This window comes from Gadus morhua, chromosome 3 (assembly GCF_902167405.1).
Source record: "Gadus morhua chromosome 3, gadMor3.0, whole genome shotgun sequence".
Classification (NCBI taxonomy): domain Eukaryota; kingdom Metazoa; phylum Chordata; class Actinopteri; order Gadiformes; family Gadidae; genus Gadus; species Gadus morhua.
In genome coordinates, this window is record NC_044050.1 from 13,203,394 (window position 1) to 13,231,335 (window position 27,942).

Here is a 27,942-nt window from a genome sequence, read left to right on the forward strand (position 1 = left end):
TCCCTTGCAAAGTTAAACACAAAACAGGGTAGAAAAAGAATAATTTTATTATGAACATAATTCATTCATATAATTACATAAAATCACAACAAAAAAATAAATCACAGATTCTTGTCCTTCAAAGAGCAAAAGAAAATATTAAATATCCTGAAAAAGCTGCCAGACTATCGCCCAAGGAGGCGTCATTCACTAAACAAGTAAAACCAGGGATTTTCAATGTCAAGTCCCAAAAAGAAAAGCCAGAATTCATTTTTTCTATTTACATGTCAGAGTTCCCTCGCTATGTCTGTAACGTTGTTGGACAGTACAACTCAACTAATATTTTCCCCTACCCATATCCATATACTAGTCTAATCTTATGACCTATACCCCTTCATACTACATTTTAAACGTCTATAACTGCCTCTTGGGAGGCCCAACATACCTCTATGGTATAAAATGAAACACTTATGGTACACAATATATCACAAGCAGTCCCCTTCAATACAGTGAGTAGGCACATTACAGTTCTACCGGCTTGATATTGTGCTACACAAGTAACAAACCAAACTTTTTTGTATGCAAATTGAAAAAGTCCCTTTTTGTCAAAAACCTTGAAGACACAAGGCGAGTGAGTATATGCTACCATGGACAACCGGAATGTATCTAGATGACGCTGAGCTGGGTCACCTCCAGCTGGGTGCTCAGGCCTGACCCTTGGTTTCTGATAAGACACAGTGTGGATAGAACAGTAGGCGTTAGGTAAAGGGAACTCAATGAGCTTGGTTCAACATTTTAGGGAAAACTGATAGGCTGCCTTCAGAGTCAAAGTTTGCTTATGGGCCGGGGAATAGCCGAGGCATTAGATTAAAACATAGAAATCTGAGTTTTTAATTCTGTTAAGATCAACCTATTGGCGCCGTTGAAACTGTCCTTAACATGTAGAACAGCATTTCCCAACCAGTCACATTAGGCAGCACAGTAGAAGACCAGTACGACATCATCGGACGGACAGCGGAAACTAATGTACCATAATTCACAGTCTTACCATACAAGAATCTACTCAATTTACCTGGAATATCCCCCCCCCCCCGATATGATAATCAACATGACCACTCACAGCAGTAACCCTCCCACCCTCCAGACATGATCAACATGACCACACTCACAGCAGTAACCGGTTTCAACCACCCACCCGATGGTCCAATATACACTTCATCAAAAATAAAAATCGGCATGCTCGCCCAAGAGTATATTGCGTCTTCCAACCTCTTCACAGGTGGCCAACATATGGTACGAAGGGGAGATCTGCTACGGAGCCTTGTGCTTACGGGTTAAAGAGCTGCCGAGGGAGATAAATGAGTACCAGATGCCTTTCTAACCATGTAACTCAAACCCCTGTATCGCTGAAGAGACACAGGGTGGAGTCTTGTATCAAACACCAGCACACCCCAAAATATGTCCAAATATGTCCTTCATAAGTACAGTTTTACAGGTTTACTTATGATCATCCAACAATTAGTATGAAAATAATTCGAAACTCTTCATCCATTCTCATCCTTAACACATTTCCACATACCGGCGGCTATATAGACATCTCAAGACGGTCTCTAGTTCAGACCTAGGAGCTGAATAACTGAACGGAATTTCAAAAGTGCATTTAAAGCATCAGTTTTCAGGAAAGGAAGAGCTCTTCGAGCTTCAGTAGAGTACACCATTCATCAGTAGGAAAGCACCTCCAGTGTGAGTCTGAAATCCAAACTCGTGGCCAACAACAACAACACATCTGATGTAATAAATGAGCGAGTCTCATGGCTCCAGTTCTCGCTACATACGCTGCTATGAAACCAGAGGAATAATACAGTATACCCAGGAGAATTAACTCATGTATCCCCAGCATAATAGCCATTTGGTGAGTGTGCGTGCGTCTCAGTTCCATCCAGGTCAGTCAGTAGTAAGAACATGAGATCATCAGTGTGAAACGGTGTACGAACAGTGTGCGTCATTGTGTGAGGAGTATATGTGTACTCCATCCATGGGGTCATGTATCCGAGCAGTCCTTAGCAACGGCACCGCAACGGCTCCAGTGTTGGATTACAGAGACAGAGCCGATGCAGTCCTTGTGATGCACTCAGCGCTTGGTGGTGTCATTAGCTGCGTTTCCATCTAAAAAGGTGATGCGAATTTTTAGAAAGTTCGCAAAAAAGTAATTTGAATTAGGTGCGTTTCCATCAAGTAGTTGGAGCGGAATAGGGTGATGACGTTACACTTTGATGTCGTCAGGGTTGCTATGGCCGGTCGTTATGCGGAAATCGGAAAGACTGTCAGTCCTGTGTGTTCAAAGTTCGCTACGTCACAGCTGTTTCGAAAAGTGTGTTTCCATCTCCCATTTTACGAATTTACTCTTTCGCATTTCTAACAAACCACCTCAAGCGAGCGGATAAACCTTTTTGCGAATTAGAGGATTTTTATGCGAATTTTGGTGTTTCCATCACCGTTTACTGATTCGATACTTCAAAGTTTGCATAAAATCAGGGGGATGGAAACACACCTATTGTCTCTGTGTGTGTGTCTGTGTGAGTTATCCTGAGCATCACTACGTACTAGTTTATCTTCGTCGACGCACTTCCCTGTATAATAACTACGCTCTAGTTTATAAATTGCACATCTAAAATACACCTTGTTGTATGCATGCATCAGCCCCAGTGCAGTCAGTGTGTGGCCTCTGTGTGTCTATAGGTGTGTGAGTGGATGTGTGGTTACGCATGCGTGTCTGTATTTGCTTGACAAGATGTAGGTAGAGCGTGAGGGATCAGCCCTGGATGTGTTGCAATACTTAATACCTTAATACCTACTCCTAACGTGCTAAAGCAAAAGGGTATTTAAAGTGTTGGCAGCGGCTCCGCCCTCCCCCTCAGTGATGCGTCTCCAGCTCCACCACCGTCCAGTCCCCCTGGGGGGCGCTGCCGGCTGTCTCGGGGGAGAAGCTGCTGACGGAGGTGACGGTGGCGGAGGAGGGCGGGGTGAGCGGGGGCAGTAGGCGGGGCCAGAGGCTGCTCTCCAGGGGGCTGAGGGTGCCCCCGGCGCCGCCCGGCAGCAGGAAGAGCGGGGAGGAAGAGGAGGCGCAGCAGCAGCCCTCGGCCGTGAGCAGGAGGCTCTGGTTGATCAGCTGCTGCACCATGTCCACCTTCTGGCCCCAGTCGAGGGGCTGGCCGTGGTGGTGCTGGTGCCTGCTGGGTGTACGGGGGGAATCGGGCTGCGGGGGAGGAGGGGGAGGCGAGGGAGGGTTCTGGGACGAGAGCGAAGAGTCAGAGTCTTCCGACGCCACGCGCTCCAGGTGAACGTCGTTGCCCGTGAGCTGCCGTCCCTCCGTCTGCTCCTCGTCGGTCCTCAGCTCCTCGATCTCCTCCTCGCTGGTCTCCAGGGCCTCGTAGATGGTGCAGAGGCCAGAGGAGGGGGACAGGAGCAAGGAGGCCGCCGCCGCCGCCTGGGCCTGTTGGCCTTCCAGCTCCTGCTGCCACTGCATGATCTGCTGCCTCTGCTGCAGCTCCACCTGCTGCTGCTGGAGCTGCAGCTGCAGCTGATCCCTCCTCTGCCTCTCCACCTCCTCTTTCCTCCTCTCCTCCGTCTTCTCAGCTTTCCTCCTCGCCGCCTCCGTCTCCTCTGCGGCTCTCCTCGCCTCCTCTTCCTGTATCTTTACCTCCTCCTCATCATGAAGCTCCTCCGTTCTCTCCACCTCCTCGGCAGGCTGGCTTTGGAGATCCCTGCGTTGCTGGAGCTCTAGGAGCTGCTTCTGGTGCTGGGCCAGCCTGTTCAACTGGGGGCTGCGGGCCTGCAGGCCGCCTGCGTTCCTGGGCGGGAGGTCGGCGCAGGTCAGCCGGGGCGTGGGGATCCCCAGGTCACCGCGGGGCATGATGACGTCACAGCGGGTCGCTGTGGACGGTTGGGGGGGCTGGCCTCTCCGTCTGCGGTGGGGCTGGGGCAGCGTGCTGAGCCCTGCGTACGGAAAGGGGGGGGGAGAGGGAAGCGGGAGAGAAGGGAGGGGGGGGAGATCACGGTAGCGTGGCGTTACAGTGTGACAGGCAGCAGGGGAGCAGTGAGGCTGAAAAAAAGGCTAAATGGATGCCAACTTCATAGTAAATAACATGAAACCGTCATGCAAGGCATAAACATAAGCAACAGAACAGCAGCTAGGCTTTTGATACTTTTGAGTGACCTTGGGTTCTTAACATGCAAGCCTTGCAAGTGCCCGTATTTCAGGTTGTGCGTTTAAAGATTCAACACCAGAGTATCGTGATGAGTTACCAGCTAAAGTAACGTGATGGTTGGGGATAGTTAAAGATCATATCTAAGCAGAGAGCAAAAGAAAGCATTCCTTTTTCATTATTTTTACTTTGTGAAACCCGAAAGAGAAAAGAAAAAAAAAGCTGTGTGTGCAAAAACAAAGCAACATCCTGTATATGCAAATGCTACCACAATAAAGGGAGAAAGTGACAACCAGAAAGACTGTTAACCACTGCAAATAGAAAGCCTCATGCTCGCCTGGCAAGTCATCCATGCAGTCATACACAAACGGTGACAAAGGAGCCAAGCGGCAAATAGTTTGCCTTTAGAAACAATCCTGGCTTCACTTGGACTTCAATTATGAGCCTGCTCATAAACCTACATACGGTTAGCATTAAATAAACTGCTCAAAAAAATAAAGGGAACACTTAAACAACACAATGTAACTCCAAGTCAATTACACTTCTGTGAAATCAAACTGTCCACTTAGAAGGCAACACTGATTGACAATCAATTTCACATGCTGTTGTGCAACTGGAATAGACAACAGGTGGAAATGATAGGCAATTAGCAAGACACCCCCAATAAAGGAGTGGTTCTACAGACCACTTCTCAGTTCCTATGCTTTCTGGCTGATGTTTTGGTCACTTTTGAATGCTGGCGGTGCTTTCACTCTAGTGGTAGCATGAGACGGAGTCTACAACCCACACAAGTGGCTCAGATAGTGCAGCTCATCCAGGATGGCACATCAATACGAGCTGTGGCAAGAAGGTTTGCTGTGTCTGTCAGCGTAGTTTCCAGAGCATGGAGGCGCTACCAGGAGACAGGCCAGTACATCAGGAGACGTGGAGGAGGCCGTAGGAGGGCAACAACCCAGCAGCAGGACCGCTACCTCCACCTTTGTGCAAGGAGGAACAGGAGGAGCACTGCCAGAGCCCTGCAAAATGACCTCCAGCAGGCCACAAATGTGCATGTGTCTGCTCAAACGGTCAGAAACAGACTCGAGGGTGGTATGAGGGCCCGACGTCCCCAGGTGGGGGTTGTGCTTACAGCCCAACACTGTGCAGGACGTTTGGCATTTGCCAGAGAACACCAAGATTGGCAAATTCGCCCCTGGTGCCCTGTGCTCTTCACAGATGAAAGCAGTTTTACACTGAGCACATGTGACAGACGCGACAGAGTCTGGAGACGCCGTGGAGAACGTTCTAGTGCCTGCTACATCCTCCAGCATGACCGGTTTGGCGGTGGGACAGTAATGGTGTGGGGTTGCATTTCTTAGTGTTCCCTTTATTTTTTTGAGCAGTGTATATAGTTTTAGGGCTGAAAGTCCCAGAACCAAGGGTGTCTTTTGTGCAACCATGCGTACGGTGACTTCCCCAGGGGGACAGTAGGAGAGATGAATCAGCCAGAGCCAGCAAAAGCACCAGAGACAAACAGATAAAAAACAGAAAACTGGCCCGGTAATCGATTGCGTTGTCCAAGTAAATAGTCTTGTTGAAGGTCTTTGTAGCGTCTGAAGGCGGGTTCCTTCAGAACAAAAGGGCCGGGTCTGAGCCCGTCAGAAGGGTTCCTGGTCGGTCTCTGCAGACTGAGGGGTTGTGCAGGAGAGCTGCAGAGGTCAAACTATACAGAAAGCACCACTGCCCCCCGGCATGGACAGGGGACAGGGAGTCCACGCCTTTATTTAGACCCGAGAACATGCAAGCAAGTGCTTTTTGTTATGATAAATTATGGATATTTTTATAAGGGTGTGTCTGATTTAAAAAAAAAAATACAATTATTGCATCTATCGATACTGAAACTGATGTAACTACAATCCAAACTATGAAATATGTTGTTGCTTGCACCGTGCTTCCCCCTCAGGTTTCAGTGATCAAGAGCTTTTGTTTTCCATTCACACTTGAACCCCCTGCACACGTAAATAAAGCTGTCCAGGAAGAGAGCACTTAATGGTAAAAAAATTTCTAATCTTTATTTAAAGCGTTAGGTTTCATTATTCCAAAATATGGACAAACAGAAATGAGGGGGAAAGGCGAAGGGTATATTCAAACTTTAAAGTGCAAGGCAAGAATAGGAGTAGTGGGGGAAGGAGTTGCAAAAATGGAAATACATTTTTCTTTGTATAGTAAAAAAGATGGGGTGAGGAATATATTAAAGGGGAACACCACGATTTACTGACCGCATTGCATTTTCTTCCCCAGGGTCAACATTCTATTCCTTTTTCAATTTTAAATTGTAAACAGTCATTATATGGCAGCTGGATGTGACAGGATAATGCAGTGTTAATTACCAAAATAACACACATACAGATCTTGTGATAGTAAATAGTAGCAATTGCACATACAGGAGTTTAAGCCATATAATTTGTAAGGGGAAAGGATATACCAGAGGGAAAATGGCACTGTATTTACTTCCCTTTCTTTTTGCTCTCTGTTAAATTTTGACTTTGATCACAGCCACCCACGATACTTCAGGAGGAGACAATGACATTGATTAAAACACATTTCCTTTTTTGTTTATAGAGCCTTGCGTTGGGCAGAGTAGATACAAGCACAGCTCTTTGGGACTCCCGGCTACTATACGTTACCTGAAAAACAGTTCTCAGTCTTTTCACAGATAGCCGAGTAGTATGGCGGCTGGGGTTCTTCATCGTCGTCGTCACCTCGCGTCCGCGCTTCCGTACCGGAAGTGCGGACGCCTTCCAATCCGTACACTGCGTCTTCGTCTGCTTCCTGCTGCCCGCACTGCAGGTAGTTGTGCTCCGGGGAGCGGGGCTGGGTCAGGGGCCGTGGCGCCGGGGCCCCCGGGCAGGGGCCTTCCTCCTTGGCCTGCTCGGGCCGCTCTTCCAGGGAGAAGATCCCGGGGCTGTGGGCACCGTCCCCGGGTGTCGCCGAGTCGCTGTAAGTGGCGCTGAACGCAGACTCGGCCGGCGGGGAGACGGCCCCGACGCCGTAGGGCAGCTCCTCCCCCTCCTCCACAGCCGAGAGGCAGCGCTGGGCCAGCCGCTGGGCCAGCAGCTGCCTGTCGAAGGAGCTGTTGACCATCCCCAGGTCCAGCAGGGCCTCCCCCTCCGTGTCGCTGGCCTCCTCCTCGGTGGAGGAGCAGGACGAGGCCTGGGGGGAAGCAGGGCTGACCGTTGGGAGCTCCGTGAAGGCGGCCGTTCCCGCATTCCCCTTTCCCGGTCGCTCGTCTGGGAGGCTCTGGGGCTCCCCCCTGGCCGTGCCCTGGTCTGTCTGAGGCTTCTCTGTGTGGTTATAGTCCTTGAGCTCCTCGGGGGTGCTGATGTCGCTACCCAGTGACATGGCGGGCCCGGCACTGGTGGCGGAGGGCAGGGTCTGCATCGGCACGGACCCGGACGGATCGGTCTCGGGCTGGTCTTCTGCTCTCGGTGGATCGTCCTGGCCCGAGGACGGTGGGGAAACCTCGCGGATCTCTGGGCTGAAGGGTGCGGAGCCCAGTTCCAGCCATGCATGGGCTGGGGACTGGGTCGGGGTCTCGGCGTCTGCTTGCCAGTGGTCTGCGGTGGGGCTGTTTGGGGCCGATGGCTGGGCCACCTGGTCCAGGGGCTGCTGGACCTGAAGGGGTTGCGCCCAGGGGTTGGCAAGGCCGAGCGGTTGGGCCCACTGAGCGTCCGGCAGCTGAGGAGGCGGGGGAAGCGCGCGGTTCAGGTTGTCCAGTCTCTCGTCCTCAGCCAAGTCGTCTTCATCGGCGTTGCCGTAGCTTTCCAAGCCGCTCTCGGTCACCGCCTCGCTGGCCATCTCCACGTCGTCGTCGTCGTCCTCCTCACCACAACCACCACCAGCGCCGCCGTTCAATTCGTTGTCGTGCCGGGGTCTCAAGGGCGCCTCCGCCCGCTCTGAGCCCACGTCCATGTCGTAGACGCGGTCCTCCTCCTCGTAGTCCTCCCCGTCCAGATCGTGGGCCGGTATGTCCGGGACCTTCTCCAGGTCTGGTGAGCCCACCGACGCCCCCTTGAGGCTGCCGTCGCCCAGGTCGTCCGTGCTCTCTGTGCCCTCCAGGACTCCCGGCGCGCTGAGCTCAGACGCCCCCTGCTGGCTCCCGCTGACGTCCTCCGAGTCCAGCTCCGAGAGCAGGGCCCCGCCGGCCCTCCAGGCGGCCCCTGCGCCGCCGAGGGGGCCGGCCGACCCCGGGCGAGACTCCTCCGTGGCCTGGGTGGTCCCGCTCATCTCGGACACAGACACGGGCAGGCTGAACTCCCGTTCCTCCTCGTCCTCCTCGTCCTGCGCCTCCTCGTTGAGGTTGGAGGCGGCGCCGACGGCCTGGCGGGGGGTCTGTGCGTGCAGCTGGGCGTTGGAGGCTGACGCGGGCCCCGCTGTAACCTCCTGCCCCACGGCCGGATCCTCCGGAACGGAGACCTCCGCTGGGAGGACGGCCGCCGGGGGTTCAGGCTCTGAGGGCTCGGTACTTTCCGGGCCGGCGGAGGGAGACTTCAGGGGGGGAGCGGCACAGACCGGGCTGCTCGGTAGAGAGGGAGCAGAAGCCATCGGTGCCGGCGGGTCTCCGGTAGAAGGCGGTGCGGGGAGGTCCTCGAGGGGGGTAGCGGTCGAGATGTGTGCCTCACCCCCTTCGTTGGGTTCCCCAACAACGGCGTCTATGGCCATCGCCGCCGCGCCAGTGGCATCTGGCAGAAGGGCCGCTGGATCGGCGTTGGGCTTCTCTTGGGTCTTCTTGGCAACGCCAATGGGCTGGACTGCTCGGGTGGGTTTGGGGCCACATTTAGCCTGCGACGCGGCACCGGGCGGCCGCTTGGCCGCCAGGGGTGTTCTGGGGTTGGCAGGCAGCCGAGAGCTGACCACCAACTTCTTTGTAGGCGTTGGTTTGAGAGCGGCTTCCTGGGTTTTGGGGCGCTGCGGTTTGGGATCCACGGCTTTGGGGGTAGCCGGACCCTTGGAGGGCGGGTCGGGCCTGGCCCCGGCCTTGGTCGGTTCCGCTTTCTTTGAGTTGGAAGACGTCCAGGGCGTAGGCTTCTTGGCCGTTGGCCCGGTAGCAGAGGCCGGCCTGCTGCCCACATCTGTGGCGACGACCAAAAAACATGAATTAATTTGATGCAATCCGAGCATTCAGAGTAAACGGATGCATCTTGTAGGGCTTTAATCCTGCTGAACATGCCACGCGTTTTAATGCAGGTCTGTTATTTTTAAGGGAAGGAATCTGACCAGGACAACAGTGGTAGACAATAACAGAGATAGCCATGTTTAAATGTTCAATTCCACATACCTTTCGGAAGAACCGAGGATGTCTTGGGAGGCTGTGTTGCTGTGGCTCTGACCGTAGAGGGCGCCACAGGTCTGGAGGGGGCCGGTTTAGAAGGTCTGGTGGTGGTGGTGGTCTTGGTTGGAGCAGTGGTCTTGGTTGGAGCGATGGTCCTGGTTGGAGCGATGGTCCTGGTTGGAGCGATGGTCCTGGTAGGAGTGGTGGTCCTGGTAGGAGCGGTGGTCTTGGTTGGAGCGGTGGTACTAACCGATCTAACCAAGGCAAAAGGAAAGACAAGAAAGGCTGATCAATGTTTGGTGAACATCAAAAACAAAATAGCCAACATTGAGATGCGCCACAGCTACCTGCACATTGAGTTCATGCGTCTTAAAAATGGTCAAGTTCCTTGGAAGAAAAGCATCTGCAACCCTAACAATAATAGAAATGCAGCAGAATCAGACCCCTCACACACACACACACACCCTTTTGTAACATGACACCTGCACCATCATGTGCATTGCAATTACAAGCACACATGAAGGCTGGAATTGCATCATATTGACCCACAAATCCAATTTGCCAAAGTACAAAATACGAAGAACCACTTTAGGAACCCATCCATCTACTACCGCGCCCAAACAGCCTCCGAGTCACCAGCTCAACCTCCGAGCGAGCAGGAAGGAATGGGCCGATGATTGAATGAGAAGAGGAAGAAAATGGTGTAGAGATTAGAACCGTGCGGTAAACAGGGAGGAAGGGAGGGAGACGAGCAGGGAGAGAAGAAGGAGGAATTTCAGGGAGAAGAAGGACAATATGAAGCAGGGCGAAGGATCAAAACCCTAACGTAGGCTGGGGGATGAAGGCCCACAAAGAGGAGAGCCACCAACAAAGCAGTTGACCCAGCAGTAGATTATGAACAATGGTCGTTATTATCATAACGTCTTACTTTGTATGCAGAGTTCCATCCAAATTAGCACAATGCTGACTTATTAACCTTTTGGACCAATGCTGACTTTGACAACATTCTCAATCAGTAAAGGATAACAATACATTGCATGGGTCTGCAACTACTTGTTAAAGTAAGCATAATATATGTTTTTGGTTTTAAGTCATTATAAAATCATAGCTTTCTCCAAGGTTTTGAGGTCATCATCAATCTGCAAAAAACAAGTAAACAAAGTTGGACCACATTCAAAGTATAGAAACTACCATTTAACATTTAAGGATTATGAGAACCAGTGACCTAGAATAATCTGTCCAATTTGTACACGAAAACGCCCTATTCAGCAACATCTCACAAATAGTAATAAAGCGCCTGATATATGTGCTGCAGTAGCTAGTGACCCTTCCAACAGAGTCATTGGGATAAACCTCAAGCTGCATTTTCTCCCTGGTTGAACACCCCTCACAATCTGCATCTTTGTATTCCAGACCAGCTCAAATTAAAATGTATCTTTTTAACTATTTAAGTTATGCAAGTTAAGCACAAATTAACTTGTCCAGGTACTAATTATGTTAAAATATAACTATGTTCAAGAGCGAAGTAAGCTGTCAATGGCATAGAAGATCCCATCTGCATGAAACTACTTCACACCGATGAGATGCCCTGAAAAAGGGATTCAGAAAGCCTATAGTCGGTTTGTAGGACATTACAGTCTGGTCAATGAGGAATGGGCGTCTGCTTTATGGTTATGGCTAGCATTACATTTCTGTTCTGATCATTTCTAAAAAATGACTAATTTTGCATAAATAATTATCACAAAGGTGAGTAGAGGTATGTAATGGTTTCCTGACTATTAAATCAGCATACATTCCCGGATCATTTTCCCTTCCCATTATGATGAGGTTACCAGGTTCAGCAGTGCTCTTCCCCTTGCCAGACAGAGGGCTGTACACTGGGACTACAACAACCACCGTTTGGTTCCCTGGATTATAACAACCAGGCTTAGTCATGAACTCCACGTCAAGAGCGGCTTCCTATCCATCCATCAATCCAATAAGAGACAAGGATCCTTCCATTTCTTCATGAGTCTTCTGTTGCAAGCTCAATAATAGGATGCAAACCCTTCAAAGAACACCACTGGCCATTGAAATACTGAGAGACCCCTCGAATACTCCACATGAAGTGTTTTATACAAACCTCACGTGGCCATTCCCCTTTCAGACAAAGTCAACTATACTTATTTCTCTCAAAAAATAGCAAATTTCCGTCACGGCAAGTATAAACAGCTGACGGAAAACATAATCCAAGACATTCAATTTCAACGCAGAGCACTATTCTCAAAGAATACAACAACGAGCATTCATTGCTCAGTTTGGTCTGCGAACAATAGAACATAAAATATACTGTTATGGCAGTGATCTGAAAGTGTGTCAGGGAAAATTGCCAGTGCAGATTTCCCAGAGTATCGATCCCTGTTTCCAGTCACACATGCAGGAAAGCTTCCGGAATAGTTATAGGATAGAATGCGTCTGTGAAAGGGGCTGAACAGACAGAAGAGGGGGCAATATATGACACACAGGAAAGAGATCACCATGACAATACAATGTTGGTCTTGTAAAGCATCCAAAACCAGCAGGTCTCCCCCTGCTCTCAGAGGGCAGGGCATGTTCCCGGCGCCTGTGTTTGCTTACAGTTGGCTCCTCCATAATAAAAGTACTGCAGCCCCAAGTCGGCATGGTGCAGCCTAGCAACCACTACAGAAAAAACATTAACACTCTGCTCTTCTGAAGCACTTGGCACAGTGACAGCTTATGAAGCAGCTGTCAGAAACAGAAAATAAGTGTTATTCGCATCCTTAACATCTATGACGGGTTGGTTTAATTGGTGGTTTAGCCGCACAGTGTCCAAGAGGACTGTTGAAAACAGACCGACAATATGACCCACAACACAACGTCCAGATGCGGAACTGGGCCCAGAGAATCACCTGTTTAGGAACCATTAAATTTGCATCAATTTAGCCAGTTGATCCACTAAATGATATCCACTGATTTAATGCATGTTTGTTTAACTGTAAGTATTGTCATTAAATCTAGAACACATAAGACTGGCAAAAAACCAGGCAGCACTGTACAACCAAGAACCTTGTGGCTGGCTCTGGCAACCCTAGTAACGGGGCCACATCATCATCGTCATAATATACGCGCTATTCAAAGCCAGAAAGAATGAGAGGAGACAGGGGCCGGGCCTGGATGAATCAAGCAGCAGAGGAGGGAATGAGGCCCAGGAGGAGGGGGTAGATTAAGTCGTCTGATTATTGATTGCTGTCTGAGATGCATCGAGGAGGGAGGGTGGGTCTACCTGAGCGCCTTGCAGAGCAGGCCATGCGAAAGATGGAGAGAGCAGGAACATATGCAGGCTGGGGGAGGGGCCAGGACAAAGATGGATTATCCAGAGGGTACAAGGACACTGAGGGGACCCTCGCGGTTAGAACACTACGATTGAACCTCAGTGTGTAGTGTTGGGCCGTGATAGGCCACTTATGACGCCACTCAGGATTGATCTTGGCTGGTTATTGGCTGGTGATCCATCACACAGCTAAAAGGGTTGGTTTATGAAGTCTTACCGTTGATCCGTCATGGGACCTGGCCGTCCCATGCTACCATGGCAACAAAGGTAGCAGTATGGGATGACACAGCAGTGAGCCTATTACCTTCAGTTATGTGATCCCTAAAAAATAGGTTTGTGGTTTTTGCAACGATTACTCATCTGGGAAAGCAGAGCTCTGTGGAACAGGTGTGTTAGGCAAATAAAGTGCTTGAACCTACCTTTAGATCGCTAGATTATGACATTAATTTACCAAGTAGACGTTTTAACCTTCTTTAGAACTCTTACATTTTTTGTCTCATCTGGTTAGTGAAAGCCCTTAAGGCCTTGTCATCTTGTTGTTCATGTCCGGAATAATTCACTTCCTGCCCCGTATTATCTGATGCGTTACCATGGTGACAGTGAAAACGAATAGAGTTCAAATTAGCACTGGTGTTGACACAAGGTGCGTCTCTCACACACACACACACACACACACACACACACACACACACACACACACACACACACACACACACACACACACACACACACACACACACACACACACACACACACACACACACACACACACACACACACACACACTAAAAATGTCCCTCATAAAATAAGTGTCCATTACATTGCGCTACTTAATTGTAACTCCTGTTGAGTCAAGTCAAATTTATTTTATTTGTATAGCCCCAAAATCAGTCAGTCAGCCACAAAAGGCTTTAAAGGACATATTTATGTTGACTTGATCCTCTTTATCAATATCCATTGAGTCCTTCACCTGTATATCGACATTTCTCTAAACCTAATATAATTTGACAGAACTGCTTTAATACTTCCTTGGCATATGTTCCCCTGACCAGTTGGGATTTTAAAATAATGACAACCCTCTAGTATAGGCACTTAAACACGTCATAATAAAAGCGGTTACCGAGATGTTTTGACAACTGAAATTCCCTCTGCACCATTTCAAAATCTGCCCATTTGGCAAAGACACCCGAGAGAACTCAGAAAATCAGAGGAGGTCAACAGTAAACGGCACCCCCAAAACCCAAACCAAAGACGTGGCCTTTTTTCTTTCCTTCATCCCTTTAAAAATGAGTTTAACTGAAGTGCTTGGATTGGACAAAGCCCGTGTTCTTCGGCGTAGCTCTGAGCACTAAGGCCCTCCAAGTCTTTGGTTATTCCCGTCGTAGTGACTCAGTAGAGTGCAAACCCGAGCCGATAACAACCCAGACAGGCCACAATAGAGGTCCTTCTTTGTGGGTGTTTTTCTGGCAGCGATGTAAAACAAAGTCATCCCTTCATCACATAGGATTGCGGGCGGGAATGAGCGCTCTTTGAGGTTGGTTCCGGATCTCCAGGGCATAGAGATTGGCCAGTCATTGGTCAATCTCATTTGTGACCTTACCGGGGTAGATACATGCTACTTTCTATGCAAAGAAGAAAGACACGCCATTGACACGCAATCGAGTTTGGTAAAATAGCTTAACTATTAAAAACCAGAACCGAAAACCAACTGCAAAAAAATTGTAATCTGATACTGAATATGATTAGTTCTTGTCTGGACAGCAACTATGTTTTGGCAGTCAGTGTAAATGCATTTCTGTTTGTGGCATATGTGGTAGTCAGACCTACTGTGACAATGTCCCCAAAAAAGTATCCCTAAATTCCCTGTAATATTCAGGGTATGTAATGGATGACCGGCAAGGCATACCTGGTTGCCTTGGTAATGGCTGTCCTCTCAGGCTTGGCCCCAGTAGAGCTGCTGGGTTTGGGGACGGTGGAGGTGGCTGGTCTACTGGGAGGACCTGAGAAGAATGAAGGAAGGAAGACGGATTTAACTTCAGTGCAACAAGACACTCCACAAAGACACATGCCCATCTCCGATTCAAGTCACTGATGCAGGGCTAATATAAAAGACTGATCATTTGACACCAGGTATTGAAACCAGGTATAGCATTACTCATGATGTACAGAATTGTTAACCTTCTTATAGTAAATCTTCCCATCATGATGATGCTAATAATAAACAATAAGCAATGATGGCCACGCCATGCCCTGGAGAAACCCCTCACCTGTGGTCCTGGGCCTGGCTCCGTTAACAGGCCCCGCTGGGGCTCTCTTGGGGATACTGTTGGACAGTGACCCCTCGCCACCGTTGGCCACCTTGGCAGGGGCAGAGGTGACTCTTGTATTGCCCGCGGGCTTCTTGTCCCCTACTCCCGTGTGGGTTCGGACAGAGGACGCTGCTAAGGCTGCAGGCTTCTTAGGCAGCGGCCCTGTTGTCTTAGATGCTGCTTGGGACCCGTTCACCCCTCGGCTCGGAACGGTTCCTGGGCGCCTGGATGGTGTAGAAGGGGCCTTGGTCTGGGTCTTGGTCTTTGCTCCTCCTCCGACAGCAGAGGGGACGGTGGTGGTGGTGGGCTTCAATTTAAGCGAGTCGTTCGGCTCGACTTCGGCCTCAGCAATGGCAGGCGTGTCGTTGCCCTCCTGGCCAGCGGGGGGCGACGCTGCAGTTTCCTGGACCTCTTCATCCGGAGACGCCGCGGACCCCTTCTCTTCGGCCGGCACTGCCGCAACCTGGGAGGAGGTCAGTTCTGCGCCCACTAAGGCTTCCATGGGCTCAGTTGTTTCCATGGTCACCCCATCCGGTTTCATCCCCTCCTGAGGCCCGTGGGTTGCGAGCGTCTTGATCCAAAAGAACGCAGTGAGTTGCTCAGCTGCTCCGGATGCTCAGAGATGCCTTGGCGACGCCCTGACTGCTCTATATAGTTTCCACACTGCAAAATACAAAAGCACAAAAGGAAACATGCATTATTGATAACCGCCACGCGATATAAAACAAATGTGTGTTACTGATGAAGTCCAATAGTACATCATTAGAGCCCTCGTTTAACCTAGGCGTCGGGCGCCACAGCGAGACTGCTGCCTCTAAATGATGCAGCAGTTTTGTCCATCATCCCTCACTAGGCCAAATCAAAACTCATTTGGGCCTCACAGGAATTTTGGAGAACAGGAATAACAGGAAGTGCAGGAAAAACATTAGTGGGACACACTACTCCAGCATTAGACCCGGGAGAGCATGAGCGACCGCCACAAAACAATTCTGGTAAAAGGCTGAAAGATCACATTATGTGCTGCAGGATTCGAATAACCAAAAGGCTTGACTGGAGACAGTGAGTGGGAAGGGGGAGGGACGGAGTTGTGGTTTTGAGTGACGGCACAGGGGGAGTTTCACAATCTTTTGAGGAGATGACCAGCAGCCCACAGCATGAGCAGTCCGAATCCCACACGCCATCTTGTGTCCCGATTGAAGGCCTCAATGGAAGCCCTCAAACTTGAGTTATTGTGTGCCTTTATAGGTCTCCCCAATTCATCTCAGTTCCCCTCATACGCCGACCTCCTCTTCTTTCGTTTCCGTGATATCCCTCAGACACTGGTTTCGGTTTGCCCATCCCCAGCCCACTCCAACCTCATAGGGAACTCTTCCAGTAAATGGTTTGTGTGGTCGGGGATTGAGTGCCCCACACGCCCTGTGCCCCCTACAGGGCGTTTGGGGGCGTAAGGGCTTGAACCCCTGCCCCCCCCCCCATCCCCATTCTTCTCAGTGACTAATGTATGATTTAGAAACCCATGAATACTCATTATATACCCCCTAAATAAGGACTTCAGAGTCTAGACCCACAAAACTTGTTGCATATGAAACCATTTTAATGTAGCGATTGAAAACACATTCTTATGAATCTCATTACGGGTGTCCCATTGATGTAATACTCAATATGCATGTGGGGGGGGGGGGGGGTAGACTGATTTTGGCATCATATCCCTTGACCGCTCGCTTTAGTTTGTTATTCCTGCAGACTCTGTTGAAGTGTGATGGAGTACAGAGAACGCTAAGCGAAAACCATTTTGGCACGTTTCCCCTTCTGTGGAAACGTTGAGCGTTCCTGCTGACGAGCGGTTTATACGGAAATCGATACAGAGCCAGTCGGCAGGGCGGCCTGCAGACCCTGGCCCTCCATGGCTAAACATTAACTCCAACGGCCGCTCTCCTCGCTCACAAAACACCTTCTCAGAGCTGGCTCTCCCTCCTCCAGATCGTGTTACCGTGTTCTCAGGAAAACGGTATCACTCGGGCTCACCTGAAACCCATTGTTGTGGGTTGGATCAGAGAGGAGAATAAACAAACAAGTCACTTGTTTAGGAGTTGCCTGAGTGGCCCTGGTGGGAGATCGGGTTATTCATTAGTTTATAAAATTGAAATCCCACTCCCAGCCTACCCGGACGATGTTGATTCAGGGATGCGTTTAATTTTTGAGGAATAGTGACAAAACTGGTTAAAAATTGGGAGTATCAAAAGGTTTCCAAAAGCATGGGGTGAACCGGCGTCAAAGCGTCGTAAATGCTTGAATAAAGGGTAGAATAGCCTTTAGTCACGGTCCATCACAGGAGGCTTGAGTGGGGGAGGTAATGGGACTCGCATGACAGCTTCTTCAACCATGGAATTCTACAGGCTAGTAGTTGGTATGAAACTCGAACCCAAGTGTTCCCTCAATTAAAAGAAAACGATAAAGAAGCCCAGACGCCCTATCCAAACCACAACACAACCAGCATGCCACACCTCATGGTAGTTTAGATAGTTTCCAGCCTCAAACGGTGGCTGAAAAGACACTTGTAATCCTTTGTACATTCAATTAGTTGGAAATGAGCACCAGAAGGGCTGCTTGGTGTGAACAAAAATATGGAGTGACGTCTTTCATCAAACAAAAAAGAGAACCTCCATTGTATCTGCATCCAAAGCATTCCACTGAGTCCTCGTTAGCATAACAAACACCGCAGCCCGAGAAAGTGTTCGTACCTTAGTCAGGGCACCTCTCCGTTGCTAGCGCCGCGCGGCTATCATGAAAATTAGCTCGGTACAGTAGAGTATGGTATGACACAGAACTAGATCAAGCCAAAGGCTGGAGGTTGGGATGAGATAAAAGTTAGCCTGAAGACTAGACGATGTGTGCACGTAGATTTACATGAGTGGATGAAAGACCTTGCCCTTATTTGCATTCCTCCCGTTGTTATGAAGACGGTCTACTAAAACCCATGACTCTCCCTCTCTCCAGGCACTTTAATTACATCAGTCTCATCCCCATCTCTTGTTCTCCCCCCGCCTTCTCCCCCTCTGAATCAGGCTCTGTCCAGACAGTGGAAGAGGTGGGAGACAAAATAGGTCAGTTTTAATACTGTGTCTACAGCACGAGGGGGGAGGGATTTGGACTGGTTGCGGGGAAAGGGAGCGAGAGAGCGAGCGAGCGAGCCGGGGTAGAACGAGGTTAGGAATGCATTGTTCCAACCGAGGAGGAGCGGGATGAGAGGTGTCCGGGTGGGGGAGCTGATCCGAGCTAGGAGGGGGGGTGACACCGATTCCAGGGTTTAATGTCAGATATCCATCTGCCTCTATAAAACCCCGACCCTGGGCTGGTGCCCGTGGCCTGGATGTTAAAGGAGAACAGAGCCGGGGCCGGGCCAGGGCCCAGGCCTCGGCAGGACGCCAGCGTTGTAAAGCACGGCCGATGAAGCCGCGTTGGGACTGCTCACTCCGTAGAAGACCAAGCGGGCTAGAAGACACACTCGTGCTCATGGGAAGGTTTGCACGGTTTGAGGATGAGTAACCGTTCCCAGCCTAGTAGAACATGATCGTATCAGAAAGTGAAGTATGCAATACCGTTAATGGCTACGGGATATTAGTATCAAGAGATATCCTCTTGGGGTTACTTTGGACACACACACACACACACACACACACACACACACACACACACACACACACACACACACACACACACACACACACACACACACACACACACACACACACACACACTGTGCGGAAGTGAGGGAAAGGGCGAGAGTGACCCGCTTGAATGAGAGCGTGGTTGGTACGTGCGTGGCATGGGGAGAGGTTGTTAGTGACAGCATGACTTGGGAATGTTTAAGATGTGGGCAGAGGGAGCAAGGGGAAAGTGGCAATACATGGTACAATGAAACAAATCCAATAAGACCCTGCTAAATATGAGACAGAATCTTTAACTCCGTGTACTGCCCACAGACACAGACACACTTCCTTCATTGAACACAAACAGCCAATAGCACTGGGTGCAGCATATTGTGATCTTCTCTCACAATCTGAATTCACAGCCCAAAATAAATAATCAATGCATATTGTTGCAGCCCCACAGAGCGCCTACAGAATACGCCCACACGCAACAAGAACAAATATTGGCCTTCACCAGGGACCCTTTCCACTCCGATATTCCCTTCACACTGATCACAGCCATGATCGAGGGTGAAATAGCCCAATAGCCTACAGGCAACTAACAGACGACCGTGCTCAGAGAGGCTGGCATGAAGGAGACATACATCGAGAAGACGTTGACTAATTATCTGTTGCGCACACACAAGGCACTTTCTGTCGACCAGAGGGAACAGAGCAGATCGCAGTGAAGCACTGTGAGAGAGTGAGTGAGAAAGGGAGAGGAGAGGGGCCCAGACAGAGAGGGAAAAGGAAGAGGAAAAAAATAAATAAAGTATTTGTGTGACATGGCATTTCCTGCAGAGAGAGAATTCAGCTTGGTTCCCATTATAGAATTGCGATCACATAAAACTCAAGTTTGAAGGGCGCCAGCTGTCACCAGATCACAAATACACCCTCTAAAAAGGGTCTTTTATGTGCTCAGACGCAGTCACAAGCGTGTTTACACAGCGTTCCGGCACACGGTTTAAGCACAGGCACTCAGGTGCCTGACGAGGCATGGGCCCGGTTTAAAAAAAAGACTACAGACCCTGCAAGTACGTTTTTGAACTCTTCCAAATAAATACCGGAGGAATTAAAGGAGGTATTTGTGAAGGGAGTCCATGGCATGGGAGGAGTAATGCGTGCGTGGCTCAATCTCACCATAAATGGCCATGCTGGTGAGAACCGCACACTGGCAGGAGACAATCAGCCGAGTGCAAAGGGAGGACACTGGATCTCTGCGCAGGAGGACAGTCTCCCTTTCCCTCTACGCTCTCGTTCCACCCATTTATTAACCGCTCTACGCACGGCTCCTTTTACACCTCTTCTCTCGCTGTCATTCGTTTCTTTCCACATATCAATGTTTTGCGCCACATGCTTCCGTCTATCCGTTTTAGCGCATCTTTCTTTGGCATTTCCATTTGGGTCCATCTCTTCCTCTCCATGCATTGGCCACACACACACACACACACACGATGCTGTTGCTCATCGGCTGTGGCTGTGTGGCCACACCACCTCAGGATTACACACCAGCTGGTCCTTAACAGGTCAGGAAGTCACCAGAAGCCATGTCTCATGTGCAGTACTTCCTGTTGTATACAATATATATACACATTCTATACAAAATTAGCATTTAGCCAGGACACTCGATGAATCATTTCCCCCCCTCAATAAAATGTGACCCGACAGTGGGGTTTGATATGAATCAACCGAATGACCAATCAGCAGCGGCGTTGTCAAGAACCGTTTTGCTGGCTGAAACTCAGATAGTGCCGCCCCATATGAGCTGCGGCAAAACAGAGTGCACAGGAAATTATAGTTTACATCTCGACACTCTTCAAGCACTGGGCTTCCGCAGGGTGCAGGCAAACCACACAGATAGTGTCTGTGTTTCACGGGGAGTCATTTCTCCAATTACAATGGACCAAAAACAGTCACAGACACCTTTTCAACTGTCGGCTGACGGGAGACCTGGTTCTAAACCATCTGAAGGTGGCTACTTCAAACCCAAAAGGAGCATCTTGGATAGGTTGCTTTGAATCATCTAAAGAACTGGAAGATATTTGGGGGTTTCAGACAGTTGTCGCCACATCCGCTGTGAACATCCTGCGAGGAGCTTGGAGTGTGTGGATGACATAATCCTCTAATCCGAGAACACCGAGCCATTTAGAACCCCCCCCCCCCCCAACCTCGCCTGAGCTCAACTGGTGCATACAATATACCCTAGACTGGAGGGAGGGGGGGGGGGGCCGTAAACTGGAGGTGTGCCAGGTCCTTGGTCTGGGGGGCCTGGGGTTCTTCTTGGGAGGAGCGTTCTTAATAGCTACGCCGCCGCTACATCATCCGAACTTGAGTCATTGAGTGCATTAAAAAAAAGAAAAAAGTGTCGATTCATCGGTGGAACTGCGCAGGTCTGGGCGATAAGCAAGCAACTCAGCTGAGTCAATGCCATAGGGAACACGGAGGATGTGCTAATTGATGACGACGTCGCTCAATAAGCCCGGGAAGAGGTGTGTGTCGAGTGTGGCGACGGGTTAAGCAGACTCGCCGGTTAGCCTTTGTGTCGCTGGCGATTAATCAAAGCGTGACGGCCTAGTGGCTAAGCAGTGGCCTGAAAAGGCTGCAGGGCAGTGGGTTACAATCTGTCCCCCTCCATGGCAGGGCTTCAACCAGAGCTCCAGGGCAGCCGGGCAGCCGGCCAGCGGGGCCAAGAGATGCCACAGGGAGCTACAGTAGAACTAGAGTGTGGTGGTAGAGTTAGGGCATGACCACATCGTTTCAGTTTGCCCATCAATATTCATGACTTCCTTGTTCACATCTTGACACATATTAGCATAACACTTATTCACGCAGTGTGTTTGAAACTCACACAAAACACATGGCTTATGTCTACCATTGGCGACATCAATTTCTCCCCCCCCCCCCCCCCCCCCACACACACACACACATGCTCCTGCAGCCAGCAGGTGAGCTTCTGTTCAAACTCTCACTCTCTCTCTCTCTGTAGGAGGCAAGCATTTGCGGTTCATTAAACAATGAGTGCATGGACTGAAGCCATGCGTCTTAATGGCGGTAAAACAACACAATGTCACGGAGACGGTGGGGGTCTAGGATGGGCGGGGGCTGGACCCTTTTGTCTATACAACTCATCAGGCAAAGCCCCCCCCCCCCCCCCCCGCCCCTGTAGGCCGTGAGCGGGGATTAGGTGGGCCCAGAGGATGGGCCAGGGGGCCAGCTGGCACTAGAAGGCCTGCCCTGAATGACTAGACCTCCGAGAGGAGGACCAGGGACACCGGATGGTCTCCGGAGCACAGCCTGGACAGGGTCTTAAGAGGTGGATCTATTATTTACGTCGGGCCATTGATGAAAAACCACGAGTTCAAGAAGCCAATTCAGGGTGAGGTAGTGAGGGGGTAATTCAGCTGTATAACATGATCGGAGTGCATATTATTAACCTGTTAAACCTCACCATTGGAGGGATTTTTTGTCTCTAAGATCATTTGTTGTTGTTGTTTTACCAGACAGAACACAGCACAACAAGCAGCAACACCGTAGAAAACGCTGCTTTTTCAAATACCAATAATTATTTAACCATGCCAGAATTGTACTTTCAATTTAGCAAGACCCTTGCATCTGGTCCAGTAGCTAGGAAGCTCCCCAGGCAGCCGGCCAGCAGATAGTCGATATGCTGCTGAGGAGCCTGAGGACTGTATCATAAAGCGCAGCCCTTAGTGAGCTCAGACCGGCTGGACACCCAGCCCACGTATCACTGACAGCAACAACAACAACACACACAAAAACCTGTGGGCATCTTGGCACAAACCACCTAAATCAGATGCCTAACCAAATACACACCCAAAACAACTACAACTTATAAGACACAGCTAACCTCAGAAAACCTTGAGACGAAGGCTAAACAATCAAAGCAATATATGCTTGTTTTTAGCCAGACCGTTAAGCAAGTGCGAGGCTATAAGCTAAAGCCATCAAACATACCCCAAGGCTCTTCAGTTGCCCAACACACGAAAAAGAGCTGACAAAATACAAAAAGGCACTGAGGTGTGGGTTTGATAATTACAGCGTCTCTGACTGTGCCTTGCCAATATAAATCGGCAGGAAAAGGGTAAATGGCAAACCCATCGTGACGAGGGCAACCATGCACGGCACCGTCCCACAGCCAAGCCGCAGACCAAGACCCGGCACCCAGCCGGACCAGGACCCGGCACCCAGCCGGACGACCAGGACCCGGCACCCAGCCGGACCAGGGACCGGCACCCAGCCGGACCAGGACCCGGCACCCAGCCGGACCACCAGGGACCGGCACCCAGCCGGACCAGGGACCGGCACCCAGCCGGACCAGGACCCGGCACCCAGCCGGACCACCAGGGACCGGCACCCAGCCGGACCAGGGACCGGCACCCAGCCGGACCACCAGGGAACCGGCACCCAGCCGGACCACCAGGGAACCGGCACCCAGCCGGACCAGGACCCGGCACCCAGCCGGACCAGGACCCGGCACCCAGCCGGACCAGGACCCGGCACCCAGCCGGACCAGGACCCGGCACCCAGCCGGACCAGGACCCGGCACCCAGCCGGACCAGGACCCGGCACCCAGCCGGACCAGGACCCGGCACCCAGCCGGACCAGCCGGCGGGTGACAGAATGTTCCGCAATTCTGTGAGAAAAACCATTCTGGACAGATCAGGGTGCGACCTGCAGCTGAGAAGCAGCATACGAAGGCCAAGCGGACACTTACCCTCCCGGCAGTTAATATCTAGGGTTGGGCCGCCCGTTCTGACCCTGGAGTACAGGCAGAGGATGTTGTTTAGCTTCATTGATCGTTACGACCGTTCAGCCCAGAACAAAATAAGGAATCGACCGGTCAGATAAGAGGCCAGAGAGGCGGCAGAAGCCTGGAGTCACACTGTTAATCATCATGTCACAAAACACGACCAGACCGATTCACCACCTGCCACCATCGCCGCTACTTCGGAGCCGCCCTCCCACAGCTGTTACGCTGGTAAGACCGGGGGAGGTCGCCTCCTACGGCCGTTCAAACGATCGATACAATGTCTCATTAGCAGAGAAAGGGGTGAGGCTGTGGCAGGTCATCCGTGAGGGGATTGTGGATTAAGTCCAAACCCCCGACAGGTTGAGCAGGTTTCACCGGATTTATCTACACAGGGACTGTGCCAAGAGATAAGCAGGTCAAGCTGAAGAGGAGAGCGGAGGCATCTCAGCCATCGACGGCAGCCAGGTGAACGACGCGACCCAGACGGGGCGGACGCGAGTAACGCTCACACCCAGATTGGAGTGACGGCAGCTCCGCCTGGAGCAGCGTTCGTTTGAGAAGGCCTGCCGGCTGTCATGTGCTCCTCAAAAGTTACAAGGTCACCGCCTGTGTTTCCACACACAGACACGCACACAGAAACACACAGCTGCAGTGTGAATTTAAAACATCCCAATGGAAATGATCCGACCGCATTCCCAAAGCGTTTCCCCGCCCGTTCAAACCTTGAAGCATATCAACAGTACATCCAATCCTGGTGGGAGCACGCCACCCAGATCCATACGGTCAGCATATCAGCCCAGCAAAGTCATGTCATCTCACAACAAGGAGGAATGTGTATGGGGACATACATGCTGAACTACAGAACAGAAATACATCAGGCTGTTGCCATTTCAATTTTACTGTGCAGATTTACATGAAGAGCATGAGAGGTATGCATTGTCCAATACATTAAACTGACAAGTCAATTAAAAGGCATTTCACGCCATTTCACAGCGGGCAGCAAGGCAATTCCCATCAGCCAAATGCTCAGTGACCATCCAATCTGAACCCAATTAACACAGCCACCAAACATGTTGAGGGGGCAACAGCCTATTGATGAATGAACTCATTTTCTGGGAGCCTCGAGTCAAAGTATTTGTTTACGTGAACAGATTGCTTCTTTATGAACAGACACGAAGCACCAGTTTCAAACTATTCAGCCAGTCCATTGAGGCTCAAAATACTAAATTATTGTATTCATGTACAGGAAGATCAGGGGTTCCTGGCCATGTACATGACGCCAATTCCCCTCACAGAGAGCCATTCATGGCCAGCTAGCCCGATGCTGAACGGGTTCCTCGGGCTATCTTTAGAAGTGAGAGCAGAGCATCCTCTCAGAGTGTTGGGGAGTCTACAGTTCAGGATTCCAGTGGAGGAAATGGAAACATCTGGGATTTTCGAAGATTTGCATTACAATAAAGAAAAACAATTATATTGATGGGCAGTAGTATCCTTCATCATGATAATGTCCATAATGTCCCAGGCTCCCGTCCTAGCAACACTTGTTGTACCACAAGTCTTTGTCCCCCAGGGTCGGCTCAGTGACTACCTGCCTCGTTCTGAGCTCCACTTCCCAACGAATTGGCCAAAATAAACAAAAACAATCGGATGCTAAGGAGAGGAAATCACAACTTCTCAGAGCCCCCCCCCCCCCCCCCCCCCCAAATGAAGATGTTATGCAAGGTTGATTCAGAGCCAAATAACACGTGACTGTATATACCCAATACCGCCGGATCCATGGACAGAGTCTGTGTACTCACAGCCATGTCCCCTCCAAGTGTAGGGACGGGTATATTAGTATTACGACTCCACTATACAATAGAGCATGTTAGAAACCTATAATACAATTACGTCTTGTGGGATAATCTATTGGGTTGACGGAGGCCAGCCAATTGAAATGTAAAAACTTTTAGATTAAGATTGACCGTATATAATTAACGTATCGGAGCAGTTCTTATCCAAACCAAAAACAGGGGCATCCATTGGAAAATAAGCCTTCTGGTGGTAGTGTTCACGTGATATCCTGCTCAACAACTTCACAAGAAAAACTTCAAACTGGCTGCAGGCTATATCGTTTCAAATGCGACTTGTTTTTCCCTACATGGAAGGAACGCTTTAATGACATTTATGCGGCTTCGAAAGAACAGAGCCAGCCACAATCGTATAGACACACTAAATCATCCATGGTTTAGCAGAAGCAAAGCAACTAGAGGCCCACTTGAGGGTGACAGAACAATAGATGTCTGTGCGGTCGGTGTTGGCACGCATGACCGCAAAATATGGAAAATAAATGTAATCGACTACAAACGTGCACGCTGGCTGAGTGATACAGCGAAGCTGCGCACGATGCACCACTCGGCAACCAGCGCGAGGGGGAAACATAAAGCACACCACCGCCCAACCATTATTACCCGCCGCGAGGCTAAACGTCCATCATCTCAACCCACAACAAACTCTCGCTATTGCAAGTAGCCCGGGTGTGCAGCCTTGTAAAAAAAAGATCTTTCATTAAATTTAAGAGATGGAAGATATTGGAGACATTCATGGGGAGCAGCTAAGGGCAATTGCTGCCCGTAACAATAAACAAAACCACGGATACACTAGTTTACGCGTTTAACAGCGTTTGAACCCGATACACGTTGATGCATGGTCAACAACGCAATTCACCCCGCCGCTACGATGTCGCTCAGATGTTATTGACGTACCTTTCAAACGTCGAGGCACGCTTCCCCCAGGTTCTGGTTTCTTGAGGGAACAAACAGTGCCCTCCTTCTCAATTCAGCGGTGACTGAAATGCACTCAAAGTGTCGAGCGACGTAAATTTCAGATGATTAACAATGAAGCCTTTGCGGTCTGAGGGCAGGCGTCCTTTCTCGAGCTCCCTTCACCCTACTTTTCACTGGCAACAAACGGCAGCGGCGGGCTCCTTCTCTCTCTTCCCTTTGACAAGGACCCAGGAGGAGGAGGAGGGGAGGGGGGAGGGACCATATAGTGGCGCGGGGAGCGATTGAAGGGGAATTTTAAAGCGAAAAATTAATCTGTCTGCGTCTGAATGTCTTTTAGGCCAATCAAGAGCACGCATTATGCAGGCGAGATGTCAAATTATAAACACCCGTACGTCGCAGGTTGTGGCATTGCGTTGTCATTCGGCTGCTTTATCGTTTGCCAAAAGCATGCTTTGAATTAATGACAAGTGCATTGCATCAATCGAATGATCCTTCCAAGCTAATAAAATGAATATAATATTCCATAAATCATTGATAATCCCATACATAGAGTATCAGGAATGTGATTGGCAAGGCCCTGGGAACGAGTGTCTAGTTTGCTATGGTACAAGTCCACAATAGCAGTGTCCTTGCGGGTCTGTGAGAATGCAGCTGCAGAATTCACAATAGGCAATGATGAAAAGAAAGGGAGGGATATACAAAGAACGCTGGGATTGACTGAGCGCGTTCAGATGTGTGACCTCAACTGGTCTGTCTTAAGCCAACTATAATGAAACCGGGAAGACGATAATAAGTATAAGGAAAAAAGCTAGTAAAATTGTTATGTGGGGAAAATGGCAAATAGGGGATTACCAAAAATACATGTTTCAGGGTTTCCTCATCTACTTTTCCTAATGTTTCAGAAGTGTTGTGTGAAAGGGCTAAATGCATGAGTCATTCAACCCATTTCACTACCTTCAGTCTTGAGTTCCTGAGGACCATATTCCTCCCCGACAGTATCGTGCGTAGGAGTGAATGATTATATTTATGTGAAGTAATTACGATTTAGGATAACCTTGATGTTAACACCACGGTTATTTAGATTCAGTGAACTTTTCAGTTAGAAATAATTAACACCACCCTATACTATTTGCACTTTGGACCTTGGCAAGACTTAGACTCCATTGTTGTGGACAATGTTTGGCAAGTAGGCCTCCCAACAATGGGCTCTATGGCTCTTTTATGATAACCCTAAAGTAATGACAAAGTAACCGCATGAGAGTACAGCATCTTCTTTAAAACAATTAAATAAAGATTTAATCACAATTAGGCCTTTACAAATAACAACACGTGACCATTTGGTAGGCTACTTTCTGTTTAGTTCCTACTGCTAATGTTTAGACAAGGCGCCCAATGGGATGCCATTTTAAGGTCCAAAGCTCAGTCTGTGTTTCCAACATGTAGGCCAATATTCCTTCATTGGAATCTGAAAATCATTGCAAGAATCAAGTTTCATATATTTGTTTTTACATCCCATGAACAGGCACTTCTCCACCCATTAACCAGACGCTGTGCGGCCACTTGTGTCATCATGATAAGAAGT

General features: G+C 49.8%; 1 protein-coding gene across 2 annotated transcripts; it reads right to left on the minus strand.

The window, feature by feature from the left end:
- Positions 1 to 29: 29 nt before the first annotated feature.
- Positions 30 to 26,598, minus strand: prr36a (proline rich 36a). 2 transcript variants are annotated; one of them, XM_030351297.1, is made up of 6 exons: positions 26,340 to 26,598; positions 15,094 to 15,798; positions 14,733 to 14,826; positions 9,502 to 9,749; positions 6,851 to 9,295; positions 30 to 3,975 (listed from the first exon to the last, which is right to left on the minus strand). In XM_030351297.1, the coding sequence occupies exons 2-6, from the start codon at positions 15,674 to 15,676 to the stop codon at positions 2,894 to 2,896; spliced, it is 4,452 nt and encodes a 1,483-aa protein (XP_030207157.1). In that variant the 5' UTR covers positions 15,677 to 15,798; positions 26,340 to 26,598; the 3' UTR covers positions 30 to 2,893. The 2 variants fall into 2 exon arrangements, with proteins under 2 accessions (XP_030207157.1, XP_030207158.1); XM_030351298.1 differs by lacking the exon at positions 26,340 to 26,598 and adding an exon at positions 19,965 to 20,465.
- Positions 26,599 to 27,942: the final 1,344 nt, after the last annotated feature.